Here is a 12,756-nt window from a genome sequence, read left to right on the forward strand (position 1 = left end):
CTATCAAAAGCGACAAATTCACTGGGGTCATGACCTAGCATCTCACTAAACAGCTTGGTAAGGACATCCTAAAGACCTTGGTGTGGAATGTCTTCAGGAATACAGCATATTCTCAAGTTATTTCTTCTGCCTCTGTTGTCAAAATCGTCTAAATAGTCCCAGCCTGACACTTCACTTTTATGAAAAGCATCGGTCTCCTCCCCTCGGGTCTCCAACGTGAGAATGTGAGTTCCTAAATGAGTCAGCTCTGCTTTGAGCGTGGAAACTTCTGTGTGTACCACCTCTCGCAAATTACTTTCCAAAGATGTGAAATTGGCCTTAGTAGGGTTTTCAGTTTTGGTGGGTAAGGACTGCAGAAGTGAAAGGACTGTCTGCATACCATGTTTCCCACCAGAGCCCGAACTATACAGAGGTTCTTCCATCTCTGTCAGAGCCTCCGAGGATGTCGATTGAGCAGGTTAAGCTGGATTCAGGGAGGCAGACATGTCGGACTCTCTCTGTGTGTTGACATAACATCGGAGATCAGTGTAAGGTGAAGCCTCAGAGGAGTGATGGACACTTTTCGGGCCTTTTTTACTTCCGTCAACTCATGAAAGGAGAGCTCTAGTACGGGACACGAGATGGATAGTGATGAGGCAGTGATGAAGTCTGAATGGAGGAGCACTTTGGAAAGCTAGGCACAGACTTGCAGGTTGCATAGAAGGATGATGGAGCAGTGAGAGGCAGAAAATAACTTTAGGACGCAATGAGGCCAGTGATCATGATGCGATGAGGTCAGACCATAGAGAGCGAATAATAGGGTACACAAATAAGGACTGCACTCACATGATGAGGTAAACATGTCAGGTGATGTCAGCCATCCCTCCCCAGAGAGGCAATAGGTGGCCATCAAGGGAGCAGGTGTCAAATAAACTTACTAGGCTTTTATGAAATGGTTAGCGTGAACCTTGATCAGGGTAAGGAGATGGATGTAATCTTTTTAGACTTTGCTAAAGCTTTCGACATAGTACCGCACATGAGACTTATCTATAAGTTACAAGGGCTAGGGAAGGTCTAATATGCACTTGGGTCACAAATTGGTTAGATAATAGGGAGCAGCGTATTGTGGTAAATGGAACGCTTTCAAACTGTACTGAAGTACTAAGTGGTGTGCCACAAGGGTCTGTACTTGGTCCACTATTGTTCAACATTTTCATTAACGATCTAGCAGTAGATCTAGAGAGCATGGTGTCAATTTTTGCAGACATTACCAAATTGTGTAAGGTTATATTATTTATTTATTAACAGTTTCTTATATAGCGCAGGAAATTCTGTTGCGCTTTACAATTGGAAATAACAATGATATAACAAAACTGGGTAATAACAAACAGTCATAGAGGTAGGAAGGCCCTGCTCGCAAGCTTACAATCTATAGGGAAATAGGCATGTATACACAAGGAAAGGTGCTATCTATTGCATAGTTGTCCGCCAGACTGCAAAGGTTCTTGGTGGGCTGTATGATATGGTCATACAGCAATGATGAACCGGGTTCGAGAGGAAGGGAAAGTGAAGAATGAGAAGACATGTGAGGATATGTGTGGACTGTGCAGAGTGGATGCAATTTGATAGGAAGGTTTATGAAAGTTATGTGGGCGGTTCTGGAATTTGATATGCTTGCCTAAAGAGGTGAGTTTTCAGGGAACGCTTGAAGGTTTGGAGACTAGATAGTCTTATTGTGCGTGGTAGGGCATTCCACAGAGTGGGTGCAGCCCGATGAAAGTCCTGCAATCGTGAGTGGGAGCGAGTAATGAGTGTGGAAGAGAGACGCAGGTCTTGTGACGAGCGAAGAGGTTGTGTTGGGAGATATTTTGAGATAAGCGAAGTGATGTACGTTGGTATAGTTTGGTTAATGGCCTTGTGTGTGAGTAAAAGTATTTTATATTGAATACGGTAGAATACAGGTAACAGGTAACCAATGGAGGGACTGACAGAGTGGATCTGCAGACGATGAACGTCTAGCGAAGAATATTAGCCTCGTAGCTGCATTCAGAATGGATTGTAGTGGTGAGAGTCTCCTTTTGGGAAGACCCGTTAGGAGACTATTGCAATATTTAATGCGGTAGATAATGATTAGAGTGGATTAGAGTTTTAGCAGTGTCTTGTGTAAGGTATGGTAGTATTTTGGATGTTTTTTAGATGCATGTAACATGATCTTGAGACAGATTGAATGTGGGGAACAAAGGACAAATCAGAGTCAAGGATGACACCTAGGCAGCGAGCTTGTGGGGTAGAGTAGATAGTAGAGTTTTCAACAGTGATAGAGATAGGTTGGTACCTACTATTGGCTGGTGGAAATATAATTAACTCTGTCTTTGAAATATTAAGTTTGAGGTGGCGAGATGTCATCCAGGATGAAATGACAGAAAGGCATTCAGTGACACGGCCCAGTACAGATAGGGACAAGTCAGGGATAGGTAGATTTGAGTATCATCTGCATACAGATGATACTGAAATCCAAAAGAGCTGATTAGTTTACCAAGAGATGAGGTATAGATAGAGAAAAGCAGAGGACCCAAGACTGAGCCTTGCGGTACTCCAACTGAAAGAGGTAGCGAAGAGGAGGTAGATTCAGAGAAGCGAACACTGAAGGAGCGATTAGGATAGGAACCAAGAAAGGGCTGTGTCTTTAAGACCTAGGGATTGTAGTGTTTGTATGAGAAGAGAGTGGTCAACAGTGGCAAATGCAGCAGATATATCTAGAAGAATAAGTAGTGAGTAATGGCCTTTAGACTTCGTAGTGACCAAATCATTAATCACTTTAGTCAGCTATGTCTCTGTGGAGTGTTGGGAATGGAAGCCTGACTGAAGTGGGTCCAATAAAGTGTGTGAGTTAAGAAAGTGTGAGGGAGATGCTGAGTCTCTTCAGAATGACTTAGTTAAACTGGAAGCATGGGTAGCAAAATGGAGAATGAGCTTCAATACAGACAAGTGTAAAGTAATGCACTTTGGTAGCAAGAACAAAATAACACCTACATACTAAATGGGTTAAAATTAGGGGATTCTATACTGGAAAAAGACTTAGATGTTCACATAAATAGCAAACTAAGCAGCAGTACCCTAAGTAGGATTGCAGCAAAGAAAGCAAACAAGGTATTAGCATGTATAAAGCGGGAAATTGACGTAAGGGATGAGAGTGTTATACTCCCATTATATAAATCCCTAGTGAGGTCACATCTTGAATACTGTGCACAATTTTGGTAACCATACTACAAAAAGGATATCCTGGAACTAGAAAAGGTTCAGAGGCGGGCAACCAAACTAATTAAGGGGATGGAGACGCTGGAATACGTACAAAGGCTTGCAAGGCTAGGCAGGTTTACACTGGAAAAGAGGAGACTACGAGGGGACATGATCAACATTTACAAATATATAAGGGGACAATACACAGAGCTTGCGGGGGATCTGTTTTTGGTAAGATCAACACAGGACACGTGGACACCCACTTAGGTTAGAGGAGAGGAGATTTTGCACATAGAGACGTAACAGTTTCTTTACAGTAAGGACAATACGTGTTTGGAATTTGCTGCCTGAGAGAATAGTGATGGCGGAATCGGTCAACACTTTTAAGAATGGACTAGCTAAGTACCTACTGAATAAGGACATACAAGGTTATGGTGCGTAGTCACGCACTATTGTTATTTTTAGAAAAAAAAGAGGAATAAACACAACGGCCGACAAAATTAGTCCTAAAAATAATACAGCATAGGAGACCACAAATAGGTTGAGCTCGATGGACAAATTGTCTTTTTTCAACCTTAGAAACTATGTTAGTATATTACTATTAGAGGGGTAAATCACATAATCAAAAATATCCAGAGAGGCTACAGTTACCCAGAATGATCACAAGGTGGTGTCAGATAATCAAAGGTCTTGCACAGTGGTAGATGTTTCACAGGCTGGTGGCTGCATGGCTGACCCAATTGTGTGGAGCATGTAGCCAGGGAACCAGGTAAAGTGAGCTGTGATGGAAGCCAAGGGTCCACCTATAGAGATTACAGACCTCCTGTAGTGTATAGATTCCCGGATGGGGGGAACCAGAGATCAATCCCCCAGACCCGCTACTGCCGGTTCAGGTAGCTGCAGACGCCTTCCCTGCACAGGCGCCAGTGAGGAGAGCACTGATCCCAGCAAGCCTTCCAGTGGGAGAGAGAGGGCTGCATAGTCCGCTAATGGATGGAGCGGCTGTTTCCTTCACTCACTTCTCTAACAGTGCAGCCAGCTGTTGAACAATAAAAAAGTGGGGTTTAGCATCCTGGAAGCTTAGTGCACCTAAAGCCCTGGCAGACACAAGGTTGTGTTCTGTGGAGCTCTGTGGTGCAGCTTGCTATGGTTGTGACCACATAGATCCCGGGTCAGGGCTATTACTGTATTCTCCAAGCTTGTTAACCCACTGGCAGGTACCTGAAGGCTTACTGTGGAAGCCCAGACCCTCCAACATGACCCGCCCCACTAGGTACAAAATGCTCTGTTTCTGGACTTCCCTCTTAATTTATGATTGCCATCACCTGTGTTGAACTAGTTAAATGATAAGAAAGCTGTTTCTTCACAGGTGATGGCAATAATAAATTAAGAGGGAAGTCCAGAAACAGAGCATTTTGTACCTAGTGGGGCGGGTCATGTTGGAGGGTATGGAAGCCGTGATCAGGGAAAAGAGCCACAGGCAAAGCCGTCTGTCCTCCACAATTCCAGAAGTCGACGCCAGGCAGAAGCAGGTTAAGAAAGTTTATTCAGCCTTTGAGGAACAGGGTCATCCAATGCATATTCTAGATAATGTATTGGAAGCAGCTAATAAGAAAGTAAGACATACACTTCTAAATAAAAATCATAAGATGAAAAAGAACCCGTTGAATGATACGTTGACCTTTACAACACAATATAATATGCATGCTACAGATATAAGACAAATAATTCTCAAAAATTCCTCTATCCTTAAAATTGATTCTTTATTAAATCCGACAACTGCCACTAATGTTAAGGTGGTATATAGGAAGTCTGAAATTTTACAACATAAACTTGCCCCTAGTATGCTCAAAATAAATAAATCCATAGCAAAGAATGTTGCTAAGAATAATGATGGTCCCTTAGATTGGTTAAAAGAGAAACCAAAGGGTTTCTTTAAATGCATGTTTTCTATAGATGATTTTGTTAATTGTGAGTCTTCCTATGTGGTATATCTCATAGAGTGTGGTTGCGGCCAACAATACATTGGGCGCACCATTCGAAAATGTAAAGTTTGTTTTCTCGAACATAGAAGAAGCATAATCAAAAAGAGTTTACTTCATAGTTTATCTAGACATACAAGTCAATGTGAACAAGGGAATTTGACAGACATTAGAGTATGTATCCTTGAAAAAATAAAATTTACAGAAAGGGGAGGGGATCGGTTTCATTTATTATGCAAAAGGGAGGCATATTGGATATTTCTTTTGAAAACCCTTGAACCTTTGGGGTTGAATGAGAATATTGAGCTCAATAATTTGTAATTGTTTAAAGAACTATTTTGCAGGTATATTGTTCCTTTAGTCATTGTATAATTCTTTTTAAGCCGCCACCAGAGAGCTATATAGCCATAGACACACTAGACGAAAACCCTATAAAAAGACTATATTAATATATCTATGTGATTAATGATACTCCGAAACTGTTCATTATTAAGAACATGAAAGTCCTTATGATAGTCCTCTGAAATTATATAATTTCAACATATGAACCATATGAAATGTAAACAAGATCATGTGAGGTTTATGTGTGTAGTTTCTTTATGTATACAAATTTAAATCATCATATGATACTTTAGCACATTGTTTTGGCCTTTTAGAATATATGTAATCCTGTAATCGGTATTTCTTTCCTTGATGAATGAGAGAGAGAGAGAGAGAGAGATAGAAACCTATAACGTCCTCCTTCTTTTTATAGAACTTAATCGAGTTTTTTTTCATCTATACTTAAAAAAATTAATAAATATCTTTGATTTTATATATATATATATATATATATATATATACACACAATGCAGGCGGCGTGCGGCACTCAGGCTGACAAGGAAGAAATCACCACTGTCCAAAGTTTGGACAGTGGTGATTTCTTCCTTGTCAGCCTGAGTGCCGCACGCCGCCTGCATCATATTTACCTCATTGGAATGTGAGGGCACCAGGGAACATTGAATCAGTTATTGGAGTGCCGGACCCTCTGCATCATATATAATGTAAAGTTTCCTAAAACAAACTGGATTTTGTTCTAAATAGGTTAGGCACCTCTCCATTACATTATTGTTACTACTGCTATACTATATTTTGTATTTATGTACTTTATATAAATTTGTTATATGTCTTAATGTTTGTTACTAAGCATAGGCTATAATTAATTGGCTGTAGTAACAAATACAGGTGATTTGAATTAGCAACACATGCTGCTGAATAATCGAAGCAAGACTGTTGTGGTAAATGATCTACAATGTACACAATGATGGGTTAAATTAATCAACCAATTAGAAGATCACTATGGGGATAAAAAGGAGTCTAGGTAACCAATAGCCCACACTCTGATGAAACTGCCGTCTGGGCAGAGAAACGCGTCAGAGACACGCACAACAGGTGGACCGCAGGTGGAATGGACATACCGGAAGCACCGAACCCGGAAGTTGAGAGACGCGGTCTCCACGAGCGTCCCCTGGCCCCCACAAGCCGCCGCTGAGTACTCCCTGTACAGAGAACGCTGCCCAGCGTGCGTCCTGTGTGTGCAGACACAGCCCTCCTCTCCTTCCAACAGCGCTGGGATCCAAGCCAAAAAGGAGCAACTAGGAGGCATACAGGACCATGTATTTCAACTAAGTAGGAGCACTCCATATAATCAACATTCTAATGGAAGGGTGAAGTATATACTCACCATTTACTCTATCTTATTGTGAAAAGAACTGAGCATTTTTCATTCTTACTAACTGCTATTGCATGTGCTATTGCATACTAACCAGTCCAGCACCATAGGCGTGCGCAAGACATTTTATTAGGGGGTGCTCGATTAGAAGGGCGTGTTTAGCACCGCCTATTGGGCATGTCTAACACCACCTAATGGGCGTGTCTACCACCATATATTGGCACTCAATGCAAACTAAATAATATAGAGAATTGATGCACAGATATATATAGATAGATAGATAGATAGATAGATAAAATCTGTTTTAATATATGTTCAATTTGTATATTTTATTACCATAGATTATATCCTAATCTCTCGAAATATATATTGATATTGAATTTGAACTTGTCCTCCTCCAAGAGGAACGCTGTATTCTGTGGCGTTGGCACATGATGAGGAGAAAGAGAGCGTGGGTGGGAGCATGAGCGGGCATGCACGCGACATGACATCATCACGACACATCCCACAGGTTAGAGGAACTGGGAGAAGGATTTCGTCAGTGATGCTGCACCATAAAAATGAATGACAGCCAGACTGAGCAGAGGGGGTGTCAGGCGCAATGGGCGGGAGGACAGAAATGAGCACACTCGGCGATCGCCGATACTGCAACAGCAGCAGGTGTGTGTGAGGGGGTTACAGACATTAGGGGGTGCCTGTGCGCACCAGGCACCCCCCCACCCCCCACCCCCACCCCTGCGCACCCCTATGTCCAGCACTAAGAGAACTGAACTAATAGCAACTTGCTAAATTGCATGTGGAGGTTTATCAACATCTATGCTTTCCTGTTGTGTGTGCAATATATGTCAGATTCTATATGTATTTTTATTGATGGTAAAGCTTGCTTAAATTTTAATAAATTGTAATTTTATTATTGAATCAAATCAGCACCCGACATTTTTGTGTGAGCCTTCACTACATTTATTTTTTGTTTCTACATTTCTGGGTGGATTTCAAGATCCATAGGGGTCTATTCATGAAGCAGTGAAAAGTGTGGAGAAGTGAGCTAGTGGTGAAGTTGCCCATGGCAACCAGTCAGTGTTGAGGTAACATTTATAAAATGCATTCTATAAAATTATACGTAGCAGCTGATTGGTTGCCATGGGCAACTTCTCCACTGGCTCACTTCTCCACACTTTTCACTGCTTCATGAATAGACCACATAGTGTGAAGGCAGCCAATAAATTGTCCTATATTGATATATATTAATCTAGTATTTTTATATATATTTTATAAATAGTGTCCGACACACTAGTGCCGGGCACTAGTTGAAAACAAAAATAAATAGATTAGACTCAAGTGTGATAAATTAGCGAACGCCTGACGGAACCCCGGAGGTAGGTCAACTGGAGGCTAGGACAAACTGAGGTTCACTGAGAGCATAGGGTATCTGGAGGATCAGCAAGTGTGTCGAGGTGACCAGGAATTTCAGAAATAGAAAGAATTCCAGGAACTGGTTGCTACAATAGCACTGCTGTGGAGCACAGATTAACTAGTAAGGACACTTCTCTTAATGTATAATTGCTTTCACCAGTGTTGAAACGCCTTTCTCATCAATTAACTAGGTCAACACAGGAAACGACATTGCTCAGAACCAGAGTTGGGCTGGGAACTGGCAATTTCCTGGGTCTGATGCCTGGAAGGTGTATTAGGGAAGTCCAGAGCAGAGCATTTTGTAAATTATGGAAGTGGCCACGTTGGAGGGTCCTCAAATATGGTAATGTATCCCCCATCTGCATATATAGGAACTGCACCTGGAAAACCAGGCTACGGCTAGAACTGAAATCTGGCAAAAACACCAAAATCCTAAGTAACACATCATTTACTAATTTTAATACTTATGTTTTTCACCAAAAATAGTACTGGGTTATTTTAGCTAATTCATGGCTTAGTACATCCTAGAATGACGGGACTTACAGGCCAAGGTCCTCCTTTTTAAACTTTCAACTTTGCCCCATCCCATTATAAGGTAAGGGTGCTGCTGAATTCCGCCAACAATGAGAAAACAAATGCATACCTCCCAACATGACCCTCTCCAGGAGGGACAGAGTGCTATGCACCTGAACTTCCCTCTTAATTTATGATTGCCGTAACACCTTTCTTATCCATTTACCTGTTCAACACAGGTGCCGGAAATCATACATTAAGAATAAAGTCCAGAAGCAGAGCATTGTGTCCCTCATGTTGGGAGGTATGACAAATGTGTGACCCCGATGTATGAGCAGCCCATCACAACACCCTCCACCATGTGTCGTCGAACCACTAGAGCAGTGATGGCTAGCCTTGACACTCCAGCTGTTGTTGAACTACACATCCCAGCATGCACTGCATCAGTTTTAGCATGGCCAAATAGCAAAACTGTAGTAGGGCATGCTGGGATGTGTAGTTCAACAGCTGGAGTGTCAAGGTTAGCCATCACTGCACTAGAGTCTCATCTTAATAATGCAGAGAGCGAGCTGAGCAAAGAGCGGCCGGGCAGCGCGCTGATACTCGCCCGCATTATGGTTATAACCGGGCCTATAATCGGGCGAGTATGCTCAGCCGCACAATGATGTCGCAGTCGCACTGACAGCGCCGGTGTTGTATGCAGTATTGGTCGCGCTCTCTCGCACATGCGCAGTGTTACACACAACATCTCCCCCCCCCCCCTCCCCTCCCGAAAACGTCAGGAATCAGGATTCGCTCTCCGTCCTATCTTGTCCCCGCCGGGCTCCCATCATCGGTCTCCTCAGTGCGGGTCGCGCTGTGAGATAACTCCGGGGTCCCGGCGGGAGGAATAGGCCGCGGGGCCTCCCACACTGCGGACATCATGAAGAAAGATGTCAGGATACTGCTGGTGGGAGAGCGTGAGTCCGATAGCTGCACTTACTATTATCACATGCCTCAGAGTGGATGTGTGATACACTGTATATTCTATGTGTCTGTGTGTGACCTCTCGCCCAACCCACTGTATAACGTGTGTGGGATCTGCCATATTATACTTTGGGGGAGCTATAGCAAAGCTTGGAGAGAGAGAGAGAAAGTAAAAACCAATCAGCTCCTGTCATTTTCCAAACACAGCCTGTAACTGGGCAGTCAGGAGCTTATTGGCTGGTACTTTATCTCTCTCCTAGCTTTGATAAATCCCCCCTATATATAATATACTTAGAAATCGTCTGTGTGACCTGTCATATACTCTATATCTCTGCTGTGTATTATTATCACGTGTGGGATCTTTCATATTATATGCTATGTTTGTTACTTACACAATCTCATTCTTATCTTAAATTTGTAATTTCCTTATAAACATTATTAGAACATGATTGTGTGATATAGATACTTAATAAATAAATATATATATATATATATATATATATATATAGTGGTAACAACGAGCGCGGCACTGGGAGACGTAAACGGTGATGTGAAAAAATCAAATGCTTTTATTCAGACAATCTACGTTTCGGGGACGCAGCCCCTTCGTCAGGATGAATAAAGTGACAATAGACAGTGTTTAAATACATGTGCAATAAGAGGTTACTCACCGCCTCCAGCCGTCGCGCCGCCCGGGTGCCGGATCTGACGTCACTCCCTCCAACAGGAAGTGTCGCGTCACCGGTCCGTCAAGCCAGCGTTCTGGAGCAATACAAAGTAAATTTGATCAAATTTAAAAAGCAGAAGAGGATTAAAGTCCAACAAGACTATGATCAGCATAAAGTGTATGCATGGCTAGCCAGCCAACCCCTTCCGCCCCGTGGAGGGCATCCAACAACGTATAGGAGGAGGACACAGTGCCCACATTTCTCCAGCACCTCAGCTAGTGAAGCTGATGAAGCAACATATGATACCCCACAGAACAGAAGGGAGATCCCTTTAGGGGTACGTACCCGGGCGATAATTGCCGGAAGACAGGTGCCTTCACAAGGAGAGGGGGGCAGACAAAAAGGCAAGCGAGGAGCCAACACCGGAACAAAACCACCGAAGGGCAAACGCAATTAATCTTTGATCTATCCTCCAAGCACATCTCTGAAATGGAATCCAGAGTGTTGAGTAGAGGTTTATCCTTCATTCCCACCAGGACAGTGGACTCATTCCAACAGAAAATCGACAACTATAAATTGACGCGAACTCTCAAACTTAAAGAACATTTCTCCAAACAAGATTCACCTGGAACATCCACAGTGAAGGATTTGTTACCACCCCAGGTGAGACGCTTGACAAGGTCCAAGTTTGAACCTAATTCCACTAATAACTCCATCAAAACGTTTAGTAGAATGCTTGATAATGTGGATTTGAAACCTGAGATTAGGACATTTCCTAATCTCAGTAATGATGAATTTGAAGCCTTAAAGGGTTTGAATAAAAGAGAGGACATCATCATACGACAGGCAGATAAGGGTGGGGGCATAGTGGTACTAGACACGGTGAAGTACAAAAATGAATGTGAACGTTTATTATCTGACACATCCACATATGCAAGGTTATCCAGAGATCCAACCAGTGTATTTAAGAAAGAGTTGGAGGTTATGTTGAAACATGCAGTGGATAATGGAATTATTTCAACAGGTGTGAGTAAAGCACTTTGTGTAGACTGCCCGGTGGTTCCTGTTTTTTATGTGATCCCTAAAATCCATAAGGATGCAGTGAATCCACCGGGTAGGCCTATAATTTCGGCCAGAGGGTCACTATGTGAAGTAATTTCTGTTTTTTGTGACAGTTATTTGCAACCGTGTATTCAGAATACAACCACACACCTCAAGGACACATCAGCCCTGTTGCGTCTTCTTGAGGATATAGGGCCATTACCTCAAGACATCACATTGGCATCTATTGATGTGGCCAGCCTGTACACCTGCATCCCGCATGGGGCAGGGGTACAGGCTGTTAGACATCTCATAACCAATAATCCACATTATACCGGCCCAGACATAGAATTCTTTTTATCACTCTTGGAGTTTACATTGGTACACAACTATTTCATATATGACAGTAAATTCTACATCCAATGCACTGGCTGTGCTATGGGGTCGGCCGTGGCCCCGGCATTTGCCAATACATACATGTGGATCTTAGAAAGAGAACTTTTTTTACAGGACACTACCATCATGTCACAATTATGTTTATACCAACGTTACATAGATGACGTCCTGATTTTTTGGGGAGGCCCCAGAGATAATCTGATTAAGTTGATAGATCAACATAACTCTACGGCAAGTCCCATTAAATTCACAATAGAGACAGACGATGCACAGATTAACTTTCTGGATGTATGTATCACGGTTACTGAAGGGAAGATCAGCACCAAATTGTATACTAAGGTGACTGACAGAAACAACTTGCTCAGATTTGACAGTTTCCACCCAAAAGCCACCACAAGGGGTCTACCCTATTCCCAATTCCTTAGGGTATGCCGTATCACCAATGGGGTGGCTGATCGTGACCAGCAGTTGGAAGTAATGACCTCTAAATTTAGAGAAAGGGGCTATCCCTTAGAACTCCTAGAGCAGGCTAAAAATAAAGCTCTAGGGAAAACGAGGCAACAATTACTTACTCCTAAACCACAAAAATCCCTTAGGAATAGGATACCTTGGGTTACCCAGTTCAGTACTAGTAGTAAACATATAGCCAAAAGTACCAAAGAAATATGGCCGATAGTGGCAACTGATAGGGAGCTGGGTGAAGTATACCGATCTAGGCTCCTTAACAGTTATTCCAAGGGTAAGAGTATTAGGGATTATGTGGTAAAAACGGATGTATCCAAGTTCGGCAAGGAACAAACTAGCAAAAATTTTTTGAAGCGCAAAAATGGCTGTTTTAAGTGCAGTG

The 12,756-nt window shown here is 42.5% G+C and overlaps 1 protein-coding gene across 6 annotated transcripts in view; it reads left to right on the top strand.

Moving 5' to 3' along the window:
• The first annotated feature begins 8,646 nt into the window (after positions 1–8,646).
• RHOT1 (ras homolog family member T1) overlaps positions 8,647–12,756 on the top strand; it is a 153,795-nt gene continuing 149,685 nt past the window's right edge. Inside the window, exon 1 of one of the 6 annotated variants that reach the window (XM_063960880.1) lies at positions 8,647–8,668. Coding sequence is in view for 1 of the 6 variants with exons in the window: in XM_063960881.1 (XP_063816951.1) it covers positions 9,761–9,797 (37 nt within the window). In the remaining 5 variants the exon portion in view is untranslated. Of the gene's footprint in view, positions 8,669–9,601; positions 9,798–12,756 lie in introns of those variants that run through there. The other 5 variants (XM_063960885.1, XM_063960883.1, XM_063960886.1 and 2 more) reach the window with 5 other exon arrangements.

The sequence above is a fragment of the Pseudophryne corroboree genome, chromosome 3 (assembly GCF_028390025.1).
Source record: "Pseudophryne corroboree isolate aPseCor3 chromosome 3, aPseCor3.hap2, whole genome shotgun sequence".
Classification (NCBI taxonomy): Eukaryota; Metazoa; Chordata; class Amphibia; order Anura; family Myobatrachidae; genus Pseudophryne; species Pseudophryne corroboree.